The 27869-nt window shown below is 34.0% G+C and overlaps 1 protein-coding gene across 1 annotated transcript; it reads left to right on the top strand.

Moving 5' to 3' along the window:
- Nucleotides 1–3970: 3970 nt before the first annotated feature.
- On the top strand, nt 3971–26432 carry LOC131854310 (cadherin-23). Its single transcript, XM_059205407.1, has 22 exons — nt 3971–4181; nt 4515–4658; nt 5724–5872; nt 6726–6854; nt 7494–7712; nt 8164–9201; nt 9285–9480; nt 9683–9986; nt 10080–10962; nt 11399–11584; nt 12203–12377; nt 13776–13895; nt 15078–15298; nt 16547–16673; nt 18061–18236; nt 18892–19012; nt 20681–20847; nt 21921–22231; nt 23223–23283; nt 23853–24019; nt 24880–25130; nt 26272–26432. Exons 1-22 carry the CDS (start codon nt 3971–3973, stop codon nt 26382–26384), a joined length of 5469 nt encoding a protein of 1822 aa, XP_059061390.1. The 3' UTR covers nt 26385–26432.
- The last annotated feature ends 1437 nt before the right edge of the window (nt 26433–27869 follow it).

Here is a 27869-nt window from a genome sequence, read left to right as displayed (position 1 = left end):
AATCCTTTCTTAGGGGATGCCTACGTCATAGTAGATTTATGCATGCAAAGTCTCAGCCCGGTCGGTTTAAAATTGACAAAGTTTCATACAAACTTTCATTCCCTATTTTATGCCCTTGGGGGTAGAATTAATCAAAATCCTTTCTTAGCGAATCCCTACGTTATAACATCTACCTGCATGCCAAATTTCAGCCCGATCCGTCCAGTGGTTTGGGCTGTGCGTTGATAGATCACTATGTCAGTCACCTTTTAGCTATTAGCACCTTAGATGTACTAATCATCAAGAGTTATAACGTATAGTACAATTTATGACCAATCCTTTATATACACAATCTATACTAATATAATAATGACAAGATTCCTGGACAATCTGCACAACGCCATGTAGTCCCACGCTAAACAGAACTTGTGTGTTGGGTACTAAATAAATACATAGATATATGTATATTTTTTCTATATAGATAGTTAATATATATAGAAAACTCCCAGAGCTATACAAACAATCATACTTAAGAATACAAATCTACTGCATCATGACTAGGGACTGGACACTGCAAGCTGAATAAGCACATGGCGAAATTAGGCCTTAGCAGAAGAGGAAACACCACTGCACATCCTATGTGGCTGTAGCCCACTTATGCATAAACGAAATATCTCCTTTGGAAAGTATACACTATATCCTGAGGAGATAAAAACCATCGCTCCTAAGAATATCGTTCAATTCTTGACCCTTACGGGTCTAGGTAGCGAACTTTGTAAAAAAAGGGCGAGCACAATAGATCTACACAGGTCGTGTTACAGGTCATTGCACCTGGTAATAGCCCAAACCCTCAAATAAAAAAAAAATAGGAATACAAATGTTTGCACCGTGTGAGCAATCATACTCGCGACCATTGATAGTGAAGTGAGGTGTTAAACCACTACACTACCGAGGTCGTTTAAAGGAGTAAAGTTTGTGAAATTGTAGGAAGAAATATCTGGATTTACTGAAACAATTTTGAAAATTATTTTACTAATAGAAAACTACATTATTTGGAAATGTCATAGGCTGTATAACATAACGCTACAATCAATAGGAGCGGAGTTACATTGAAAAACGATCGAAGTTATATTTTCACGTTTACCACCCCTTCATCAACGTATCACGTTATCATGTTACGACTGTAGTACCATTCATTAAACAGCCATTAAAAAACGGCTTAAAATCTAAAGGGGTATCCTGTGATTTCAATGCTAGGTCTCAATTTCAACTGAAACATAGCTTACAAAGTATGTTATGTAGCGGCTAAAATACATGAGAAAGAGGTCCATACAGACGACTTTTTTTAAAGTAATACTCTAGCCCAAGAGCCCACGAAGCCCAAACGTACGTCTTATTAGTAAATGTGAAAGTTCTTGTATATGTGTCCCCAACACAGGTAAGAACGATCCCCAAACATGAAACCTGGATCGTGGTTCCTTTGGCAGGTAACAGGTAACAAAGGTGTAAAAATTTTAAGAAACTCAACTTTTTCACATATCGTTTGTAATAATATTATAACTTGCGCTGTTCATAGCCAGACAGTATGGTTTCAGCTCCCCGCCGGACACCTCTAAACTATATTATTTCATGAATATACTTACGTTATTTTATTAAAGCTGAAGTTTATATATATTATTCAGAGAAAATTAAACTGTGTTTCCTAATTTGCCAGACAGTTTTGATGGTTCTGTCATCCTACCAGAGGCATTGAAAGCGTATATTAGGTAACAACGGTGTATATAATTTCATATCAAATTCGTTAATGTATGAAACTAAATTTTTTCACATATTGCTCGTCACAGTATTATAACTTGCGCTGCTCATTGCCAGACACTTAGTATTATTCCAACCCCCCGCCGGACACCCCTAAACTATATTATTTTATGAATATACTTACATTATTTTATTAAAGCTTAAGTTTATATATATTATTCAGAGAACTATTAAACTGAAATCAACAAAAAGAGGTAGGTCTGGCCGTCGTGGGCTCTTGCTCTACTCAGTACTCATAAGAAGCTAACTTGATATTGTGAGAAATATGCTATATAGATAAAATCTTCAACAGTCTCAATTTCTTCATAGTAATGTAATATAAAACAAAGGTAATTACGACATAAAGAGTACTTGTGTCTGAAATGAATTTCTTAGCATTTTATGGATGATAATGGAATGGTGCACCCGCCTGCGTTAACGGTTTACGCTGGCGGGGCACCAGTGGAGGATGATAAGATGAGCATGAAGTTAGGGCATTTAGCACATCGTGGCAAATTCACCATGAATTTATCACAATGGTTTCCAGGGAAACCGCGTGGAGGTCAATCTGACATGGTACATTGCTATAGGGTCATCAGTCCACATTACTACCAGTTCCCTTCCCCTCAAGTGTGCCGAGGAGTGCCATCTGCACTCGCCCCCTATCGTCCGGTGAAACTGTAAAAGCCAGCTGCGGTCAACATTAGAATAGTCCGAAAAAAACTGCGTTTCGTGACCGCCATGTCATTTAAATGAAACGCCGTGTGAAACCGCGTTCACAGCTAGTATATAACAAAGGTAATTACAACATAGTAAACGTCTGCGCCGGCGCATGAGATGACGCGACGTGACGTAAAGGTTTCGTAAGGCTAACATTGCAGACACTTGCTCGATATAAGACTAGTTCACTTCGGATTGTGAAACGTTGCTATAATATTATAGTTTCAATAGTTATAAGTACGTAATCCATTAATGCATAATAGTTTACCTAGTTCAATACATTTATCTATACATCTAGACATATAAATAAAATTGGAGTGTCTGTTTGTAATATTGAAATAACCGTTTTTTACTACAAGCATCTGAATATAAATACGGTACATAAAACAAAAAAAAAACACTACAATTTTTGTCTGTCTGTCTGTCGGTCTGTTTGTTCCGGCTAATCTCTGAAATGGCTGGACCGATTTTAACGGGAATTTTTTTGTAGATACCTGATGTAATAAGGAGTAACTTAGGCTACTTTTATTTTAGAAAAATAAAGTTAAATTCCATGCGGACGAAGTCGCGGGAACAGCTAGTATGAAATAGATTTATAGAATAAATATAATAGTGTAAAATAACTACTAGTTTGTTAGTTAAAAATTTTAAACTATTTGACTGTATACAGAAAACTATAAGTACCATTCTTAGTATTGCAATTTGTATAATTATAAAATTTAAAATATTAAGTAGGCACTCAAATTAATTAACTTACTTTTTTTTTATTTGTGTAATAAAATATTTACAATTTTTATTAGATTATTTTTATTTGGTAGTCTGAAATAATTAAAAATAATTTGTAGCTAAGCATTATCTTGATCATTTCAACTTGCAAATAAAAAAAACCGCAACAAATCGTTTATAATCCATATAGAACTACAACGCTACACACTGACACGTCAAAATGATGATGGTAATATCCCTGGATAATTCACATAGCGTCATCTACTCCAAGATAACAGGTCTTGAACTTCAACTGATATAAATATTTCGATATTTTTTTGTCCATACACAATATACATATAATATCCAGACCGATACAAACAATCATACTCATGAGTACAGATGTTTGTACCGTGTGAGAAATCGAACCCGCAACCATCGGAAGTAACACGGTGCTCGACCACCATCTTTCTTTTTTTTTTGATGCTTTATAATGGAATGGTGCACCCGCCTGCGCTAACGGTTTACGCTGGCAGGGCACCAGTGAAGGATGATATGATGAGCATGATGTCAGGTCAGTTAGCCCATCGTGACAGATTAATCAGGAATTTGTCACGATGGTTTCCAGGGGGAACCGCGTGGAGGTCAACCTGACATGGTACATTGATAGCAATCAACAAAGGGTCAACAGTCCTCATTACTAACACACCCCTTACCCCCACATCTTCCTTTTTACATCGGGGATTATAAAAATAATTTTCTTTCATTGCAGATGGCCGAAATAATATTTCAGCGACGTAAAGTAGCCACAGTGGTCAACGAACCGAATCCTCTAATAATATTACTTATAATATGTATAGTACAGTTATGTACAAGTCAAGTGATCAACAGAGCACCACACTTCGTGCCACAGACGGGAGATATGAGTGTATTCAGTCTCTCTGAGGACACGCCCGCTGGTACACCAGTATATCAATTAAAAGGTGAGACTGGAATTCAAAATAACGATAATTTACTTACAAAATGAAAAAGAACAGTTATTTTCAAAAATTAACTGCGTAGATAGCTAATAACCAAATCTTAATACATTGTCCAGGAGTATTTAATTAAAAAATTACATGTATAATATATAAATATTTCATTAATAAATAATTGACATATTTATATTATAAATAATGCAGGATCTTAATATTGACGAATATATTATTACAAATAATGGCTGTTTAATTATAAGAATATCTGCCTACTGCGGCTAACAGATCAGACATTAGAATCGTTCAGGAAAAAACTTATGTTATTTTTTTTTTCTATTCAAGGTATTGATCCAGAGAATGGACAACTGCGGTATTCTATATCTGGTCAATATTTCTCTGTGAATCCACAAAGTGGTGTGGTCACGTTAGCAAAAACCCTGGACAGGGAAGAGCAAGATGCACTCGAAGTTATTATTAGTATTACAGGTAAGCTTTAATTAAGTTGTATAAAGTACTAGATTTGCCCACGGTTTCATCTGCATGAAATTTATAGCCTATATGTTATTCTGATGTATAAGCTACATTACTGTAAAGTTTTATCAAAATCCGTACAATAGTCATTACGTGAAAGAGTAACAAACATATTTACAAACTTTCGCGTTTATAATATTACTAGCTTTTACCCGCGTCTTCGCTCGCATAACTTCATTACTGGCTGCTACATGACGCTGAAGTAGCAAAATGTTGATATTTAATTTTTGGTTTTTATTATACATAATAACAAATATTTTTTTTAATAAAAAGTATCCTATGGTCATTTTAATACCTCCAAGAATATGTGTACAAAATTTCATGATGATCGGTTTACTAGTTTTTGCGTGAAAGCGGAACAAACATCCTTACTTTCACACTTATAATATTAGTAAGGGTATTGGTAAGGGTAGTATCACTGGCAAGAAATGCCAGGATTAACACATTCAAAAGACCTACTATCGGGCTTCTCGACCAAATACTCCAATAGATTACTTGCTATTGAGTAAAAACAACATATGCATGATGACTAGGGCCCTCACAGGACACTGCAAATTAAACAAGCATATGGCTAAACTAGGCCTATGCACGACAAGTATCTGCAGATTCTGCCAAACTGAAGAGGAAACGCCGCTTCACATCCTATGTGGTTGTAGCCCACTCATGCATAAACGAAATATCTCCTTTGGAAAGTTTACACTCTTTCCCGAGGAGATAAAAACGATCGCTCCTAAGAATATCCTTCAATTCTTGTCCCTGACGGGTCTAGGTAGCGAACTCTGAAAAGGGCGAGCACAATAGATCTATGTAGGTCGCAGTGCTACAGGTGCTACACATCTGACAATAGCACAAACAATCCAATAAAAAAAATTGGTAAGAGTAACATTTATAATATAACTTATAGTCAAAACCTGATGGTAAATGGCAACCATAAACAGCTCCACAGGTATCGTAGACGAATATGTACTCAAAATAAGTAATAAAATATGTTATAACCAAGTTATCGTTTTAAAATCCCAGATGAAGGCATCGCTGGCACGGAACCCAACACCGTGTCGCTTCGCCGCGTCATACCCGTCAAGGACGTCAACGACAATCCGCCTGTATTTCACAACCGACCGTATATCGTCAACATCAGCGAAGCTACTACTGCTGGAACAGAAATTGAGGTTTACTTTTGTTTATTTCATAACTGTCATCCATTCGATCCTAGAGATGTGTCAATTCGAGTTAACTCGAGTTGAATTCTGCCAACTCGAGTTGGAATTTCATAACTGTCATCCATTCGATCCTAGAGATTGTTGATGTGTCAGTTCGATTTAACTCGAGTTGAATTCTGCCAACTCGAGTTGGAAGTATTCAACTGGTAAATGAACGAATCAGTGAAAGATCGAGAGCATGATACTATCGTCGAACCAACAATGACATGAAATTTTCCGATCATTTCATATCATACAATTTTCACTCGTCACAAATGTTTCAATATTGATTTGAGGTTGTTATCATTTATTTTTGTCGCATATTCGTCCGGTTATGGTATCATTAAATTGATTATGCGTTCTATAAGTCCTTCCGCGGCTTTGAAGTGCCATTTCTACTCGCCCCCTATGCTCCTAGCTGCGGCCAAAAATATTAGATTGGTTCGAAAAATAAAAAAAAACAAAAAAATCTGTTTATTCCAGGTAACTCGAGTTACCTGAACTTCAACTCGAGTTATGTTTATTACGAGTTAGTACATCTCTATTCGATCCATCAAATCAAATTAATCAACGGTGTGTAGGACATTTTAACCGCTTAGGAACGTCATGTTTTTGTATTAATATTTTTTCCCTAACGTCATTCACCTACTAATTTCTTATTAAGTAGTTGAAAATTAAGACCTACGCATTACTGTCATCGCTTTACGTCTCTTTCTTCTTTATTGCAGTATGTTATATATATACCTTACAATTTTGAATATTATTATAAAAATTATTTACTTATTTGTAGATTTATATTGTAAAAAGTATTATTTTTTATCAGGTCACTCCAAATATTATAGTGACAGATCGTGATGAGAATGAAAACTCAGAAATACGAGTGAGATGTACAACAAAAGAAAAAGGAAGCGATGCTGAAGCTTGCAAAACATTTGCGATCGTCACAGATATGGTAACTTTGTTATTTTATATTGCAAACAAAAAACAACTAAATTTACGACACTTACACGAATAATAATGATAACCCGGACAATTCACACAGAGACATCTAGTCACTAAGTAAGCAGAGCTTGTGTTATGGGTACTAGACAACTGGTAGATATATATCTAAAACAATCAATAGGTAGATATATTCACTTAGGTAATTTTTTTGGAAATATATATAAATTACCTAGACCAATACACACAATCTGATAATGATTTAATACAAATATTTAAACCAATAGAAACAGTAATTCTCATTGATACAAATATTTATATTGTACGATGAATCGAACCAGCGACAATCGCCAGTAAACGGGTTTATTATGCCGCTGGATCACTGAGACTGTCAAAGGTAAAATGTGAGACTCCATTTTCCGCAATCAGCCTCAGTATATCTATATATAATCTCATCTGGGCCGTTGTGCGTGTAGAGCCGAGACTACTACAGTAGCCAGCCAAGCCCCTCCCAATATCGCAGTCTCCTGGTGGTTTCAGAGGTTTCACGGAGCGACCTCACCGTTCCGAAGATGTGTGTGGCCACTGCTACGCACATGCTGCTAAAGGTAATACAATTCGAAAGGTAAATAGAGTTGTTTTATATTTTCAGATTACTCCTAACCAGTACCAAGTTCGAATTTTTCTCAATAATCTATTAGACTTTGAGAGTAGATCAGCATATGTCATTAGCTTAGAAGCGTCTGATTCGTCAAACAAACCTCTTCGAGCAACGGCTAGTGTTTCTGTGGCAGTATCAGATGTTCAAGATCAACCACCTTCATTTATCAATGCACCATATTCAGCAACAGTACTTGAAAATACTCCACCCGTATGTATACATTCTGTTAATATAATAATAATATTAATAATAATTTCCCGGAACAATTCACACAACGTTATATAGTCCCAAGATAAGCAGAGTTTGTGTTTTGGGTACTAGGTAACTGATATATTTTTGTAAATATACACATAATATACACAGCAAACACCCAGACCAATACAAACAATCATACTCATGAATATAAATGATTGTACTGTGCGAAGCATCGAATCCGCGACCATCGGAAATTAAAACGGTGGCGTAAACCGCTAGACCACCGAGGCCGTCTTCAATGTACTATGTACAAGTACTGCAGTTTATTATTTAAACAAGTAATTATTGAAATCATTATAATTTACCATCACATTAATTATTATACAAAGTTTTAAATTTCTGAAGCTTTAACAATTCAGAAATTTAATACAAGAGACAAAACTATTGTTTATAATCCTTTTCACAGAATACTAGTATAATGGAAATTGTAGCAAAGGATGGCGACACTGCAAATCCTCGTCCAGTATTACTAACATTAGAAGGTGATACAGAAAAATATTTTAAATTATTACCTGAAAGATCCATAGGTCGTTCTGTACTGGTCACTTCAGACATACCGATAGATCGAGAGAGCGATGTAGTAATCCAAAATGGAGGAGTGTATAACTTTTTTGTTAAAGCCACAGAATTAATAAATAATGAAGTGCCCTCTGATTATACTGTGACACCTGTTACAATAATTGTGACAGACGTGGACGATCATGTACCAAAATTTAATAAGGAAGTATTTGATATATCAATACCAGAAAATATTGAAAATGGAAGTCCTATACCTGGTTTATCGATATACGTTGAAGACAACGACATAGGGCAAAATAGTAGATACGATTTAAAATTACGAGATGTATTTAATTCCGAAGGCATATTTACTATAAGTACGGAACACGGGGAAGGAAGAACACCAATTAGTATCAAAGTGAAGGATTCGACAAAACTTGACTACGATGTCGACAATGAAGAACAAAGACTTTATAGTTTCGACATCGTATCGTCAGTGGGTAACTTGGATTTGTCTTCCGCTCGGGTCAATATCAAACTTTTAGATATGAATGATAATGCACCACTTTTTGAAGAACCAAGTTATAAGTTCAATGTACTAGAAAATGCAACTATTGGTACTAAAATTGGTGACGTTCAAGCTACTGATAAGGACTATGGCATATTTGGTGAAATAGATTATATATTAACTGGATTTGGTTCCAATTTATTTAAGACTGATAGTAACAAAGGTGGTATATATGTTGCACAACTACTGGATTATGAAAAACAGAAAAGTTACAGTTTGACGCTTCTAGCAAAAGATGGAGGAGGTAAAGGAACCACAACCAGCATTTATGTGGATGTATTGGATGTCAACGACAACGTTCCGATGTTTGAATCTGTAGATTACAGTAGAACTATTAGAGATGGAGCCACTAGTTTTGAACCTCAACTTATAATTAGAGTAAGTAATAATTACGTATTTCTTGTTTATATAACTATTATCAAGTATTTCAGTGTTACAAGAAATAATATTTTTATTTACAGGCAACCGATGCAGATGGACCAACACAAGGCGATGGCCAAATTAGATATACACTAGAATCTGATAATAGTATTACGAATAAGGGTAATGTGTTCACAGTTAATGAAGAAACTGGAGAAATTACTATTGTAGATAAAGTTGAAACTATGGATACTCCGAGAGGACAATATGAACTTGTTATAAGAGCTACTGATTATGGTAGGTTTTTCAATAACTTTTAGATAGTTATAATATATTATTTTAATAAGGAAGATTTTATTTCCCTGCATATTTATCTAATGATAACTAAGAAGCCACCAAATGTTACAACAGTGGTATAAGGTGTTATTTTATGTATTAATAATGATTAACTGTAAAAAATATTATAATTGTTGTATATAATTGATTAATTTCATTATAGGAACTCCGCCACTTTACAATGAAACAAAAGTTTATATACGTGTAGGCGTACCAGGCAATCAACGACCGACATTCAAAGGAAATTATCATCACTACAAATATACCTTAACACAAAGAAACCCAGAAAGTAATGAGGACTACACATTCGATTTAAATCCTATGAATTACAAAGCCAGTATCAGGGAAGATGCTAAGCCAGGAGAAAATGTTACGACCGTTATTGCTAACGACCCGGATGGATTAGATAATCTTTTGACATATCATATAGTTTCGGGATCTAAGGATAACTTTGTCATTAATGAAAAGTAAGATAATCTTATAAATATAAGCATAATATTCCAAAATAAAATAAAAAAATTCTGCTTTAACATATTTACAAACTTGTTTACTCTTTACAGGACTGGTTTGATTACTGTTTCAAATGATGCAAATTTAGATAGAGATGTAAATGCTGATAAATACGAAATTCTAGTATCGGCTGTAGACAGTGGAATGCCAGTACCAGAAACCGCTACCACTACAGTATTTATCACAATTCAAGATGTTAATGATAAAGCACCAAAATTCAATATGACCGATTCAACCACATACATTTCAGAGAAAACTAAAATTGGAGACATAGTCACGAAAATATCTGCTTATGATACAGATGTTAATGCCCAACTAAAATACAGTTTAATCGAACCTATAAAGGCATTCTCAAAAGCTGGTGTTCAACTGAAAGCAAATGCTCCATATGACTACAAAAACATATTTCGAATTAATGAAGATACTGGAGAAATACTTGTTAATGGTGCTTTAGATTATAGTCAGGCATCAATTGTTATATTAACTGTAAAAGTTATCGACACAAACGCTGAACTTAATAAAGATAAACAGTTTGCTCATATCGAACATACGATATATATTCAACCATACGCGGATAAAAATCCACAGTTTACAAACGCGGGTTGGTCCAGTTCTAGTTCAATAATATACCATAGAATTAAAGAAGAACAGCCCATTGGTAGCACAGTTTTAGTTTTGACGGCTGAAGATCCTGTTTCTGGTCATGTTATAACAAATTTTAAAGTCATAAATTCTGAAACAGGACTATTACAAGTTGATCCGTTGAGTGGTCAGGTAGTCTTAACTAAACATCTTGATTATGAAGAGCTATCTACTTCTAATTTGACACTAACCGTTAAAGCCACTAGTAATGATGGTAGTAAACATAGTATTGGCAAGATCATAATTGAAGTCATGAATTTAAATGACAATGCTCCGTTGTTTGAGAAAGAGGTAAGAATTTTATATGAACACTAGCTTTTGCCAGCGGCTTCGTTCGCGTTAATTTATCCCCTTAGGGTTGGAATTTATCAAAATCCTTTCTTAGGGTATGCCTACGTCATAGTAGCTTTATGCATGCAAAGTTTCAGCCCGATCAGTTTAAAATTGACAAAGTTTCATACAAACTTTCATCCCCTATTTTATCCCTTTGGGGGTAGAATTAATCAAAATTCTTTCTTAGCGGATGCCTACGTCATAACATCTACCTGCATGCCAAATTTCAACCCAATCCGTCCAGTGGTTTGGGCTGTGCATTGATAGATCACTACGTCAGTCACCTTTGAGTTATATATATTTAGATTTTTTCAGGCAGATTAGAATAGACCCTTGTAGTTTGTTGTAAAACCTAATAAAAAATAATAATAATATTTATAATTGTTTTTTTTAGCTTTATAAAGTAAGTGTATTAGAATCTGTGAAACATCCCGAACAAGTAGTGACAGTAAAAGCAACAGATGCAGATGCTGTGCTCACTGAAAACGACAAACACAAAGGTTACGCAGATATTCGTTATACACTCAAAGGAGAAAATTCAGATCTATTCTCTATTGACAATGTTACTGGAGTTATAAAGGTAGATATTATTTAATTGCAATTTTTATAATTTAATGCTAATAACGTAGTAAAATCTGACGCCCTCGGTGGTCTAGCGGTCTAGCACACCGCTTTACGACCGATGGTCGCAGGTTCGATTCCTCGCACGGCACAAACATTTGTATTAAGTATGATTGTTTATATCAGTCATGGTATGTATGTATGTATGTGTAGGTATGTATTTACGACAAAAAAATATCTATATATTTATATCAGTTGTCTAGTACCTAACACAAGCTCTGCTTACCGTGGGCATAGATGGCGCTGAGTTAATTGATTAAGATTTTATTATCTATATATACATATAAATAAAATTGAGGTGTCTGTTTGTAATATTGAAATAACCGTTTTTTTTAATACATGCATATGAATGTAAATACGGTACATACATCAAAATAACATTTATTAAATTTTTGTCTGTCTGTCTGTTTGTTCCGGTTAATATCTGAAATGACTGGATCGATTTTCACGAGACTTATTAGCAGGTAGCTGATGTAATAAGAAGTAACTTAGGCTACTTTTATTTTAGAAAAATGTAGTTAAATTCCACGCGGACGAAGTTGTATGTATAGCTAGTTAGAAATAAATAATCTTTCAGATAGCACCAAATAAGACGTTGGATCGAGAACGCCAATCTGTACTACGGTTGATAGTGGAAGCTGCAGATACGCCTAATGGTGGGGCGGATCGTCTCAAGTCAGAAACTACCGTCTTAATCGACGTCTTAGATGTCGATGATAACGCACCGGCTTTTGAGAAGAATGTATATACAGGTATGATTTTGAGACTTAATTTAGTTCAGTTTAAATTCAAATTCAAAAATCATTTATTCACGTAGGACATTTTAGTCGCTTATGAACGTCAGATTATTCATTTATATCTTTTTCCCTACCGTCCAGTTCAGTATGAAGATTCAGTTGAGAAGAACTGGCAAGAAACTCAATTGAATTTCTTTTTTTTAAAGCCAGTTTATTTACAATGTATATTTATTTGTAAACATATATAACTTAAAGATTACTGACATAGTAATCTATCAACGCACAGCCCAAACCACTGGACGGATCGGGCTGAAATTTGGCATGCAGGTAGATGTTATGTCGTAGGCATCCGCTAAGAAAGGATTTTGATTAATTCTACTCCCAAGGGGATAAAATAGGAGATGAAAGTTTGCATGAAACTGTCAATTTTAAACCGGTCGGGCTGAGATTTTGCATATTTAAAGCTACTATGACGTAGACATGCCCATGGTAAGATTTTAATAAATTCCATCCTTAATTCCATATTTATTTTAATATAAATAACGACGCTTTCAAAATTTTAACAGAAAGATATGGCAAGAAAGGAAGAATATAATGAGAACAGAAGAGAAAAAGATGTTATGCCGGCCCCAAATGTTTGGGATAACCATATGATCTTTCTTTTAAAATTTTGAAAGCGTCGTTATTTATATTAAAATAAATATGATGATTGAAAAGAACGAAGAAGCAGACGATGATGACTTTGGAAAATTTAATAAATCGAATCAAATAAAAAATAATTTATTACTGTAGGGCGTTTAAGTCGCTTATGAAAGTCCAGTTTTTTTATATTAGAAGGATAGATAGATAGATAGATAAGTTCTTTATTCAACAATTACAAACACTTAGCATACATGAGATACATTTTATAATTAGAAATAAAGTTTACAAATTAAATAATACAGAAATATAATATTACAAATAAAATAAAAATGGAGGTGGCTTTATGTGTCGCAATGATGAATAGGCAACCAACTCAGCATGAAGCTACAGATAAGTCTGCAGCGCTGATACTCTGGCTCCTATAATTAAATACACACTTATATACATATATACGTAAATGTTTATATATTACATTTCGAGCTCTTAAACAATTATACAATTACAAAACATTATACAATATATAAATAGATTAAAAATGATGTGATGTGTTATGTAATACATATATTGTTAACCTATACATACTACGTACATAAATAATAGGTGTTGTTAGCATATGTATATAAGGTCGCTGGCTAAACGCGCCGTGAGTCAGACATTATTGTTTAATGTTAATATGTTTTCCCTACCGTCCTTTATACAGATTGCTATTGATATGAATTGGCATGGTTGAATAGAAGTTTAAATATATTTAAATGTTTATAACGTTTACAGCTGTCGTGCCAGAAAATGTGGCAGTCGGGAAAAGCGTCATTAATATTACTGCAACAGATCCCGATGAAGGATTGGGTGGTGAAATTAAATATGATTTCCTGGATGAAGGTGAAGCCAATGGTAAGTTAGCCAAAGTCATATAAATTACTATATTTACATAGTATAAAATGGAGTTGCTTTCGCTGTCTGTTCGATTAGATCTTTTAAAATTTGCAAAGCAATTTTAATGCAGTTTCAGTAATACATGTGATTCAAGAGGAAAGTTTATATGTATAATACATGTACACCCGTGTGAAGTCGGGGTGGATAGCTGGTATAAAATAAATGAGATCGGTGGTCTAGCGGTGTCGCACACCTCTTTATTTCCGTTGGTTGCGGGTTCGATTCCTCGTACGGCGCAAACATTTGTATCCATTAGTATGGTTGTTTGTATCGGTCTGGATGCTTTCAATCACAGATAACATAATATTACATACGTTCAGTGTATATTATGTATGTATTTAAGTATTTATATCAGTTGTCTAGTGCCCATAACATAAGCTCAGCGTAGTCTGTGGGACTAGATGACGCTGTGTGAATTGTCGTGTTTTTTTCGGACTACTCTAATGATGTTGGCCGCAGATGGCCTTTACAGCTTCACCGGACGAAGGGGGCGAGTGCAGATAGCACTCCAAACCTGCAGAAGTGCTTATGGAATTGAAGGCTTACTCCTACCTAACGGATACGACTTTAGATAGTAGTTTAGAGGGCACATCTAGAGATTCGAACCTCGGCTCAGGCCGCCGTAAATTCCTTTGCTTATTAAGTTATTTTTATATATAAACACTAGTTGTGCCCGCGGTTACTTCCGCGTTAAATTTCAATATAAAATACAGCCTATGTGTTATTCTGATGCATAAGCTGTATTACTGTAAAGTTTCATAAAAATTCGTTCAGTAGTTTTTGCGTGAAAAGAGTAAACTTACAAACTTTCGCATTTATAATATTAATAATAAGATAGTCATTTAATAATGCGGTGTCTCAGGCTACGGTAACAATTTACCATTGGATAGGCCGTATGCTTGTTTGCCACCATCGTAATGTAAAAAAAAACTAATCTATACATTATTTAAATTATTAACCGGGTCTTAACACGAATAATTTTATGGCAAATAAAGGTATTTACCTCTCTCGACGTTTCGACTAGGTTGCACTAGCCGTGGTCATGAGATGACACGTCTATTCGTGTTAAGACCCGGTTAATAATTTAAATAATGTATATTAAACACGAAAGTTTAAAATTAACTAATCTATACATTTCAGGTCTCTTCACAATAGATCCAAAAACAGGGGAAATAAGAACACGTTGGGATTTAACAGGCCGCGGTCGAACAGACCCTTACAGGCTGCTGGTGGGTGCCACAGACGGCGGAGGTCACACGGGGGACACTTCATTGTCCCTGTACATTGGGGACGTGAGCGCCAATGATGGGGTCCCCAGGTTTATTAGACCTGCAGCTGGTGAGGTCCTGACTGTTAGCGAGGTAAATTGAAAGCAGCACATGCATGTGTAAGATATTCTAAATTCTAAACCGTCTGTGGACAGGTTTTTTTTATTATTTTTATATTGCCCTCATTTTTTTTATACATTTTTAGAATTAAAAATCGATAGATTGTAAATTTTTGTTTGTTTCCTTAAAATTGTTCATTCCTGAAACTGTATTTACTTTAATACTGTAAATCATCGTTCACACCTTAAATAATTATAAATTATATATATAATTCTTAAAATATACCGGTTTTCTCCAAAAACTCGAACAAATTGGAATAACTTAAAAGTATACTCATGGAAATAAAAAGAAGTTTTTTTTAAAAAACCATTAATAAAAAACAATACAGTTGGACGCCTGAAACAACAGAGGTGTCACATGCACGTTGCCGACCCTTAAGAAACCTTAATATACCCTTCTTGAAAAACCTCATGCTGTAGTCTCTCGAGAAACCTCGGCAGTTAGTTCATTACACAATCTAAGTTTAATATTTATTATTTTAATGTTTGTGCTGTGATAAAACGTTTATAAAGTTTATTAATTAATATTTATAAATTAAATATAAAGAACGTAAAATAAAGAATACCTGTTGCAAAATGTAAAAAATAAACTAGAAATAGCTATAATGTTAATGTTGTATATAATGTGTTATACATCACTTATTATTTATTTCATTTTAATGCTCAAAAACAATATGTACCTATGGCGGATTTAACACCATACGGCGTTATCTACTACGTTAGGCAACCAGGAGTGGTGCAGAGAAAGATTGTTGGCGGTGCACTATTATGCTAAAATTTATTTTTTTAATCCTAAAGATTTTTTTTTTGTATTTTTGTGTACTACAATCTGTCACAATTGAACATTAAGTAGTATGTTTGTTGGGTTATCTCGTCGTGACAGGCTCGGTATGTGTTACACACATCCTACTTTACTTTACATATGCACTGTTTATTTGGCAAGGTCTTGCGGCATTTTGCGTTTTATTCTGCGACTAGATTGGCTCACTTTCATCAGTGTCTTTGCCAGGCGGTTGGGATGATTTTTCATTCTTTAATCGTATGATTTGGTTTCTTTTAAAATCTCTTGTTTGACAGTGTTTATCTCCAGATCATGATGCAGCTGTTCATTTGTGACATACCAAAGTGCATTGGTTACTATTATGCAATATATTTTTTTTTAATCCTAAAGATGTATTTTTTTTTATATATAATTTGAATTATATGTATGTTATATTTACAGAATGCTACAATTGGATCGACAGTATTCCAAGTGGTAGCGAGTGACCCCGACGACCCAAATCAACCGTCTGGACAACTTTATTATTCTATACAACAGAGTAATGCTGATGCCAAATCATTTGCTATTGGTAACTATTCTTATCTTTACGAATATTTTTGTTTATTGATGATAATGGTATGGTACACCCTGCGCTAACGGTTTTCGATGACGGGGCACCAGTGGAGGATGATAAGATGAGCATGAGGTCAGGTCAGTTAGCCTCGTAACAAATTCATCATTAATTTATCACGAAGGTTTCCAAGAGGAACCGCGTGGAGGTTAACTTGACATGGTACATTGCTAGCAATAAGATCATCAGTCCACATTACTAACAATCTTCTTGCGAGAGGTATACCAGCGAAATCTCTCTCTACAAGCTTCTAAAATAGGGATGTTCAACACGCGGCCGTTACACATACTTTAGCATATGATCGCTATACAACTAATAATAAAATGATAGAACATACTGAACCAAAACAATTTTTTGTGACGAGTCGGCATCTTGTTCATACATACAATACGAACGTTTGTTTTAAAATTTGTATAGGAAATATTTACTTTTTTAAAATTCTAATGTATATAATTATATGTAATCTAAATATAATCTAAATATAAAGGTGATTGACATAGTGACTTATCCACGCACTGCCCAAACCACTGGACGGATCGGACTGAAATTTGGCATGCAGGTAGATGTTATGACGTAGGCATCCGCTAAGTAAGGATTTTGATTAATTCTACCCCCAAGGGGATGAAAGTTTGTATGAAGCTTTGTCAAATTTAAACCGATCGGGCTGAGACTTTGCATTCATAAAGGTACTATGATGTAAGGAATCCCCTAAGAAAAGATTTTGATAAATTCCACCCCTTAGGGGATAAATTAACGCGAGCGATGCCGCGGGCAAAAGCTAGTGAAATATAAAATTATATATGTACATAGATTTTGTTTAGTTGTTTATATATTATAGTATTATTATCACAAATTTTCGCCATCACTGCCCTACAACGCTTTCTAGTTCTACCCAAACGTTAGCTGGTAGAGAATACCATATGGCATTAAGCTCGCCTCTTGTACACTCTTTATAGTGCAATAAATTATAAAAAAAACATATAAAAATTTAAATTCTATATATTTGACGACCTCGGTGGTCCAGCGGTCTAGCACACCGCTTTACGACCGATGGTCGCGGGTTCGATTCCTCGCACGGCACAAACATTTGTATTCATGAGTATGATTGTTTGTATCGGTCTGGGTGTTTTCTATATATAATATGTATGTATTTACAAAAAAAAATATCTATGTATCAGTTATCTAGTACCCATAACACAAGCAAGATAAAAAAAAAAATGTAAAATAAGAATTTAAATATCTTGGCCTGTCTAGAACTGCAGTATATAAAGAAATGTTGTTATTGTTGTGTTGTGATGTGTGACGTAATAAATATTATTCTATTCTATTTTAAAAACAATTCCAGATCCCCAGTCCGGTATAATAACAACACGCCAGTCCCTAGACAGAGAACGTAAGGCGTCGTACACACTAGTGTTGTTAGTGAGCGACAGAGGTCAGCCGCCACAGCAGAGTACCAGAATTGTGACTGTCACGGTTGCAGACGTTGATGACCACAAACCACATTTTGCACGCAACTTGGTAAGTTAATAATACTGTTTCAAATTTAACGCGGCCATTATTACGTATTAACTCGGCTAGCATTACAGTTAAAGTCTTGGGTTATTAATTAAATCTTATTTCTCACATAGTGACCGGCATTTGTTATTGTTACTTACGTATATTAATTTTTATATATGTTTTTAGTGTACAATAAATTGAGGTAGATATTATTTGACCCCTAGATTTATTAACGTGCCCACGGGTGATCACCTGATCCTAACTTGTAAATTTAATTTCGTTGCGGAGTGAACCCACCGGTTGATGTTAACGTGTTGATGTTAAAAAAACAATAAAAACATAAGATACGGTGTCGCAACGTTAGCTATTACTCTCTCTCTCTCTCTCTCTCTCTCTCTCTCTCTCTCTCTCTCTCTCTCTCTCTCCCTCCCTCCCCTCCTCTTTCTCCCCCTCCTCTCTCTCTCTCCCCTCCTCTCTCTCAACCCCCTCCCCTCCTCTCTTTCTCTCTAGTCCTCTAAACATCCCGTGATTTTTCCCAATGTATATTTTACTGCGCGTGTAGAACAAAGAATTAATATACTTAAACGGGTTTTGACATGAATAATGTCATGCACATTTCATTTTTAATATAGTGAACAGTATGAAACTTAATGGTTCATGTTTTATGTTCATCAAGGATGATCCTCCGTTATTGATGACAATCAAAGAAGAAGTGCCAATTGGAACTGTCATTGGGACATTCGAAGCGATTGATGAAGACATTGGTGATAATGCAGCTATAGACTACACAATTACTGGTAATTATAATAAAATAGCGATTTTTAATAATAATAATACTTGGATTGGAAATTGTAATTTGTATTAGTATGTAATACATCACATACTAATACAAATTACAATTTTATATCAATTTTTCTGTTATCCAAGTATTATTATTATTAAAAATCGCTTAACTAAACTAAACTTAATAATTTAATAATAATTCACACAACTCCAACTAGTCCCAAACTTGTGTAATGGGTACTAGACAACAAATATAAATACATACAACCAATAACTACATACTAAAAATGTACATAATAATAATAATAATAATAGTAATCTCTCTCTAAAACTTCTGTTATAGGTACTAGATAACTGATACATGTACATAGATATTTTTTTTGTAAATAGATACATATTATACATAGAAAACACCCAGACCGATACAATATCGATCCCAAGGCCGTAATATCGATCCCCGTTTGAATTGGACGGGGGATCGATCGAAGGGGGGGCGTCCCCTCCGATCGATCCCCCGTCCAATTCTATTCCGTCCGTCCGTTCGCCCTCCCCTCTGACTCAACCGGGATCGTTTCGAATGAGACACAACAGATGCCATCGCAATATATTACGCACTACTAGTCATAACGTAACGATACTAAATGTACTAAACCATCACCGTTCTATCGCGTCATGTTAAAACATATCACACAAGTATAAATCCACCTTAATCTTAACCATCATCATCTACTTCTTCCTTATCACATTTATTTGTGGTCGTCGTAATATGTTTTTCGCTTCCATTATATTAATTTTAAAATATGTTTTCTTTTTAAAATATTTTTTATTTTCTTATAATAATGTATGTTGTTTAAAATATTGTACAATAATTTGAGGTAGATATTATTTAACCCCTAGATTTACTAACGTGCCCACGGGTGATCACCCGTCCATTTCTGGTCCTAACGTGTAAATTTACTTGCGTTGCGAATAGAACCTACCGGTGGGTATGCAGTCTTTAACGTGTTGATGTTAAAAAAACAATAATAACGTAAGATACGGTGTCGCAACATTAGCCCCTCTCTCTCGCTCTAGCTCTCTCTCTCTCTCTCTCTCTCTCTCTCTCTCTCTCTCTCTCTCTCTCTCTCTTTCTCTCTCTCTCTCTCTCTCTCTCTCTCTCTCTTTCTCTCTCTCTCTTTCTCTCTCTCTCCTATTCTCTAGTCACTTTGTTCTCTAAAATGTTTTTCGCTTCCATTCATACCTGTTCGCAGTCATCGCGTTATTTACTTCCTTTCTTACCATATCATCTTTCACACAGTCCATCTATCTCTTTTTCGGCCTTCCTCTGCCCTTATAACCATCCACATTCATATGTAACACCTTTCTTAAAATATTATCCTCATTCCTACGCATTACATGTCCATACCATGATAGACGATTACTCTTCAACCTCTCTAACACCGGTGCCACTTTCATACTTCCTCTAATGTATTCATTCTTTATCTTATCCATTCTTGTCACACCACACATCCACCTCAACATTCTCATTTCAGTTGCATGCAGTCGTCTTTCATCCGTCGCCTTTACGGGACAGCACTCTGATCCATACAAGACAGCAGGCCGGATCATGGTCTTGTAAATCTTCCTCTTAAGCTAAAGGGGAACACGCGAGTCACATGATAATGAATATAATATTTTTGCAGACGGAAATAAACTTGGTCTATTGACATTAGAGCGCACAAATAATAGTAAAGCAGTTATAAGAGTTGCAGCCAGGTTGGATAGAGAGGCGATATCTAAGGAATTGATTACTGTGAAATGTTTTAAATATAATACTAAACCGAAATTGAATATTGCTTATAACAGATTGGTAAGTAAATAATATCATTACATAGTATAAAACAAAGTCGCTGTCTGTTCGTCCCTATGTATGCTTAAATCTTTAAAACTACGCAACGGATTTTTTGAACCGTTTCGTTTAATAGATAGTGTGATTCAAGAGGAAGGTTTATATGTATAATATATGTACACCCCCGTGTGAAGACGGGGCAAGTAGCTAGTATTGTAATATATCCAGACCACTACAAACAATCATACTCATGAATAAATTTGTACCGTGCGAGGAATCGAACCCGCGACCATCGGAAGGAAATCGGTAGACTAAAATTACCTAAATATGTGGCTTATTTTACTAACTAAGGTTTCTTAAAGACTGTATATTAATCATTTTAATACGAAGAGAAACTAACGTCGCTGGTGGTAAAAGATATATTTCAAAGGTGATATATAATAATAGAACAAACGAAAAAACGTATTTAAAATGTAAATATAAACAATCTATACATATAAATAAAATTTGAGTGTCTGTTTGTAATATTGAAATAACCGTTTTTTACTACATGCATATGAAAATAAATACTGTACATACACCAAAATAACATTTTTTCCAATTTTTGTCTGTTTGTTTGTTCCGGTTAATCTCTGAAATGGCTGGACCGATTTTGACGGGAATTTTATTAGCAGGTATATAATGTAATAAGGAGTAATTTAAGCTATTTTTATTTTGGAAAATAAAATTATTTTCCACGCGGACGAAGTCGCGTGGACTAGAGCTAGTATATAATAAAAGTCTAAAAACGAGCGTCGTCACAGCATATTTGAAACATATTGTCGATTAAATAGAAAAATCTCATTTTTAAAAATTAGACATTAGCATTGCCTCCTATTTCCTATAAGACAATTAAATTAACCACGCAGTCTTAATCATTATCTAAATACTTTTAAAATGATATATATAATACTTCTGTATAAATTGAAAACTTGAAAGGAAAAAATAATTTAAATAAATTAAAAGAAAAACTTTAAATGCTTATCTTGTAAAAAAATTATATTTAGAATACTGCAATTTTTCTATTTAACCGACGATATATTGATATATTACAGGATCCGTCAGAAATTCAAATATTAATCAAGGTATTAGATATCGATGACCACCTACCACAATTTGAAAGTGCCAATTTGACCATTGGAGTACGTCTTAACGTACCAGTAGATACCAATGTTGCAACTGTTAGAGCTGCAGACGAAGATCCAGATGCACTGCCAATACATTATAAAGTTGTCAACATGAGTTTTGAATCGCCGATAAAAACGAAATCAGTAAATAATATTACTAATGTTATTGTATTGAATAATGTTACTGGAGAATTGAAGATTATGAAGAATCTAATACATTACGCTGATGGGATATTTAGGTAAGATTTCGTTTAAATAGAATAGAATAGAAAATCATTTTTTTCAATCTACCGCTCATTCGGAAAGCTAACTCATCACAAGAAGAATGAGTGAGAAACTTTCGTGTTGCTCTTTTAAATAATTTTGTTATTACTTTACAAATAAAATAATATTTATATAAAATTAAAAATAATATTTGTTCAAATAAATTTAATATAAGTACTTTTGAATATATTTTGTGATTCTACCACTCATTCGGAACGCAGACTAGAAGAAGAATGAAAAATATCTGAACCAAGTTTCATATTTCTTTTATCTTTAAATAGCTAAACTATCAACGAGTGGATAGTTTAGCTATTTAAAGATAAAAGAAATATGAAACTTGGTTCAGATATTTTTCATTCTTCTTCTAGTCTGCGTTCCGACATAGGTTTATAAATAAATAAATAGAAATGTTAAACACATTATTTGCGTAACAAGCTACCTCCGTGACATTAAAAATAATAGAAATAGAAATAATTGTTATTCAAATAATCTTAATATAAGCACTTTTGTATGGTCATATATTTTTTTAATCTACAACTTATTCGGAATGCAGATTTATCATAAGAAGAATGTGCAATAAACTTGGTTATTACTCTTTTAAATAAATATTCTTCATAAGTACATTTTTAAGAATTACGATGATGAAAATTATTATCCATATTTATCAGATTTTTATCCATATTATCCCGTAATATTACAGTTGTTACATTAAATCATAATAAAATATAATGTTTAACATAAAATATTCTTCCTATAAGTCCACATATTTTTTACAGTTGTAAAATTTTTATGATATAAATCTACAACAATACTCAATTAATAAAATCCATTGATGTAGGTGTATAAGATGTGGTATCTAACAAAATTCGTATTAACCATAAAATAGGAGACAGCCCCAGCGAATCGATTACGAGCACAGGATCTTAATGTATAAGTCCTACATACTAAATTGTAGTATATTTGCAGACTTGTGGTACGTGCTAACAATTCGGAAGACCCCGAAAGATTCAGCGATATATTAATTGAGGTAACTTTATAATTTTATACTTTGTTTTTTTATTTTAACATAAATACACTTTTAGTATATTTCGATTCTCCATAAAGCATATAAATAATATATCGAAACTAATATTATATTCAAATATAATATATATTATATATATTCAATCAATATAAAAATCAATTTATGTAATATATAAATTGACCAATACAATATATTATTATATTGTATGACCAATAAACTGAACGTGATATATAAACGTGATATATGAATTATTGTACATATATTAAACAATCATAATATATTCATGTTTTAAGTTAATGTTTTTGTAATTAAGGATTTCTGATTCCTGCGACACAAGCCCTGAGCTTAGTGCAGAGATTGCTGTTAATTGTCCTGTCTACAACCATTGATGTAATGTGTACAAATAAATAAATAAATATTCCTGGAGAATATGTCATGGCTGACCTGAGCTCATGTTCATCTTATCATCCTTCCCTGGTGTTCCGCTACCGTACACTTTTAGCATAGGCGGGTGCGCCTTTCAATAGAAAAAATATCACTAATTGTAAGACAAAAAAAATGTGAAATTCTAGATCGTGGTGGTTCGAGAACGAGATCTACTGCGACTGGTGTTGGGTGGCGGTGGAACTCGTGCGAGGGTGGTGGAACTACGAGATCGCATGTCCGCTGCACTCGCTACGAAAGGTCTTCGTATGCAACTGCATGATGCTGCGCATACGGCATTTTATGCCAACCCTGGGTAATTATTATTTATTAAGTTGAATTAGTGATTATTTAAAACTGACTTGGAAAGATTTGTACTTTTCAGATGGCTTCTGGTCTAGCGATTTAGACCACCTTACTTCCGATAGTAGTAGGTTCCAATCCTCGCTCGGGACGTTTGTTTTTTGTAACACTTCTTTGTACAGATTATGTATAAAAGGACACATATAACTTAGAATATAAATGGGTTTATTCCAGTCACTTAAAGGTTGACTGGAATAAATCCTCTTTAGGTATAATAGTGATGTTACGGAGCTCCGTAACCGTAACCGAATCCGAAATAAAAGTGTCGGATAATAGCGGATAGGAGCGGAGCTAATTGAGACACGTTATGTAACCATTTTATAAGCTATTTGTATTTTACTATTTTTTAAGGAATATCCTTAAAAAATTAATATCCGTAACCGAAATTATCCGAATCGAAATATCGAACGGATAATCCGAAATAATTTCATATCCGCATCCGTATCCGTATCCGGTATAATAGTCGTTCCTATATCCGAAACATATCCGTATCCGAAATTTCATATCCATAACATCCCTGGTACATAAATAATAATATTTAACTATTATTTTAATAATAGCATGTATTCATGAGTATATATCGGGATAGGTGTTTTCTATGCATTTTAACTATTTACAAAAGAAATATGTAAGTATATTAGTTGTCTATACTGTCTTACTATATACCCATAACACAAGCTTTGCTTACATTGCGATACAGTTGGCGCCGTGTGAATTGTCCAGAGTTATTCAAATTCAAAATATCCTTATTCATGTAGGTCTATTACACACTCTTATGATATATCAAATCTACTACTTATTATTTGTTTTCAGGCCGTGCTTCCAGTTACGTAAAACTGAGTCTGGAGAAGCACTAACGCCCAAAGCAATGAAAGCCGCTATAAGATCTCTAGGGACGGAGTTCCAAGAGATTTTAGAATCGTTTAATGTCCACAACATTACGAATTGCGGTGTATCGAGAACTAAGCACTCTCCAGCGCAGCACGCCTTACTGGTGCTAGCTGGGATACTGCCTGTTGCTGCATTCATTGCTGCAATTGTACTTTGCTGTATGCATTCTAATGGTAAGCATAGTTCTTGTATTTATTTTAGAGCTGACTGTTGAATTTGATTGTTTTTATCGGGTTGTGTGTTTATATATGTCTAAGATCTTTATTTTGTTTATAGGTATAAAAATGTATTTATTTATTTACGTCACACTAAGCGAGCTTTACAGTTCCCAATATGCCCACTTAGGAAGATTGTATACATATAAAACACTAGTTACTATTACATACACTAATTATACAAGAATAATAATAATAATCTTAATATTCCATACTACATAAATAATCTACTACCGTCCTACGAAACTCCAACAAATTATTTATTTATTTGTACATATGTATACATATATATATACATACTAAGTGAGCTTTACAGTCTCCCAATATGTCCACCTAGGAAGATAATATACAAATACACACAATTATAAACACATAAATAAAAAACAATAATAATAATACCTAATCTCCATTTAACATACTACCTAAATAATCTACTGCAATCCTACGTAACTCCAGCAAATTACAAGTAAATATGTCTAGATCTGGAAAGCGACTAACTAAACCATTGAGTAGAATCAATGCTAGAGAAATAGGAGCCTGTTTGGCCAGCTCTGTTCTTCTACATGGAACATCAAACAAGTTTCGTCTTCTTGCTTGTACGTAATTATTGGACGCTCTTATGGATACTGATGTTAATACCGCTTGGTTACATTTTTCACCTCCCATGACTTTGACTACATATTCCATTAATGCAATCTTCCGTCTTACTTCGAGGGTGTCATATCCCACCATCCTCAACAAAAACATAGTAAGATATATATTAGGGTATGAGAATCTATAATCGTATTTCTATCAGTCTAATATCCATAACACTTCTGCTTGAACGTAGATGACGCTGTGTGAATTGTCCAAGGTTATTGTTAGGAAACAGTCAGAAAAACTTTCTCATATTAATATGCATTTCACATATATTATTAGTAATGATGGCCGACCAGCTGCACACCCGATTAAAATATTTCATAGTACATAGTGCACAGCTTTTATATGGCAGGCATTAATACACAATAATGCTATAGCCTAAATCGAATTATATGTTATGATAATTTAACAAAATCTATTATTATATATTATAATAATTATCTATTTTTGTCTATTTTAGCCAAACATAGAGCACGTTCTGCACTCCTGCTCGCCAGGGAACCTACCTTAGCTGCCCCCAGCAACATCTCCGTCCCCACCAGACTATACTCAGAACCACTCTACACAACGTGACGAAACTACAATTAACTATAGTCTAAGTTAATGCCACTTAATTATTCTAATAACATTATAATATGCCTATAAAAAAATAATACATTCAAAATTACAAATTAATAAATTTACATTCAATGAATGAATGAATTGAATTGACAGCCTCGGTGGTCTAGTGGTTTAGCATATCGCTTTACTATCCGATGGTCGCGGGTCGATTCCTCGCACGGTGCAAACATTTGTATTTATGTGTATGATTGTTTGTATCGGCCTGGATGTTTTCTATGTATAATATGTATTTATTAAAAAAAATGCATCCATGTATTTGTATCAGTTGTCTAGTACCCATAACACGCTCTGCTTAGCATGGGACTAGATGGCGTTGTGTGAATTGTCCTGGCATATAAAAAGGTATACATTAGATGCCTTTACTCGTACGCTCTTTCATACTATTTTCATGAAAGAAAGTGTGCATTTAAATGCAGACAAAGAGAACGAGAAAAACCGCGCGCGCAAACATTGAGTGCATTCACGCGTCCTTCAACCGTGCGTGCTTTAGCGTTTATATTTTGTAATAATCAATTATCATTGCAAAATGGCGGATATCTGACTACGTAGCAAAGACATAATTATAGTTATTGATAATTGTCTTTGGATAATAAAATCTGTGGAATAAAAACATAATTTAAAAATAAAAGTGGAATGATATGTAACACGCGCGAAGGATGAACACAATAAAAATGTTAAATACATTTTTTTGCGTATGGGCGATGCACATTCACTACACACAAAATAAAATATGGCTACAAAAAATGTATAAGTAAAAATTTTCTGTACCTAAATTTTTTATATTGTGTTTTGTTAACTGACCAATGTAGTTATTTATTTACTTATTTTCTTTGTATTACTGTTAGAGCAAGAGCCCACGACGGCCAGACGTCTTATTAGTAAACGTGTGTCCCCAACACAGGTAAGAACGATCCCCAAACATGAAACCTGGATTGTGGTTCGTTTGGCAGGTAACAGGTAACAAAGGTGTAAAAAAGTTTCATATCAAATTCGTTATTTTAAGAAACTCCATTATTTCATATATTGTTCTGTTCGTAGCATTATTATAACTTGCGCTGCTCATTGCCAGACACTTACGGCCTTATTACAAAAAGATAAATCTGGTTTAGCACTAGTAATAAACCATTCACCAATGTATTCCTTATTACAAAATGAAGTTTATTTCTAAATCGTGATTCGTCTATGGTCTGTTAGACCTGCGATGCCCCTAGTTTAACAGTGGTCTAAATGCAAAAATACAAACTCCATTTTAAAAATTCTATTGTTAGTTGTAGTTTTTAGAAATATATTTTAACTAAATTAAAAATATATTAACTAAAAATATTTAAAGCAAATTTTACGACAATAAAAACATATAAAAGACGTTAATTGTTATTTTTATTGGATCGTTCGAATGATGACTATCATCATTCGAACGATCCAATAAAAATATCTCGC

Source organism: Achroia grisella, unplaced genomic scaffold (assembly GCF_030625045.1).
Source record: "Achroia grisella isolate CSIRO2021 unplaced genomic scaffold, CSIRO_AGI_Agris_v1 utg976, whole genome shotgun sequence".
Taxonomy (NCBI): domain Eukaryota; kingdom Metazoa; phylum Arthropoda; class Insecta; order Lepidoptera; family Pyralidae; genus Achroia; species Achroia grisella.
This window is presented reverse-complemented; position numbering and strand designations above follow the sequence as displayed.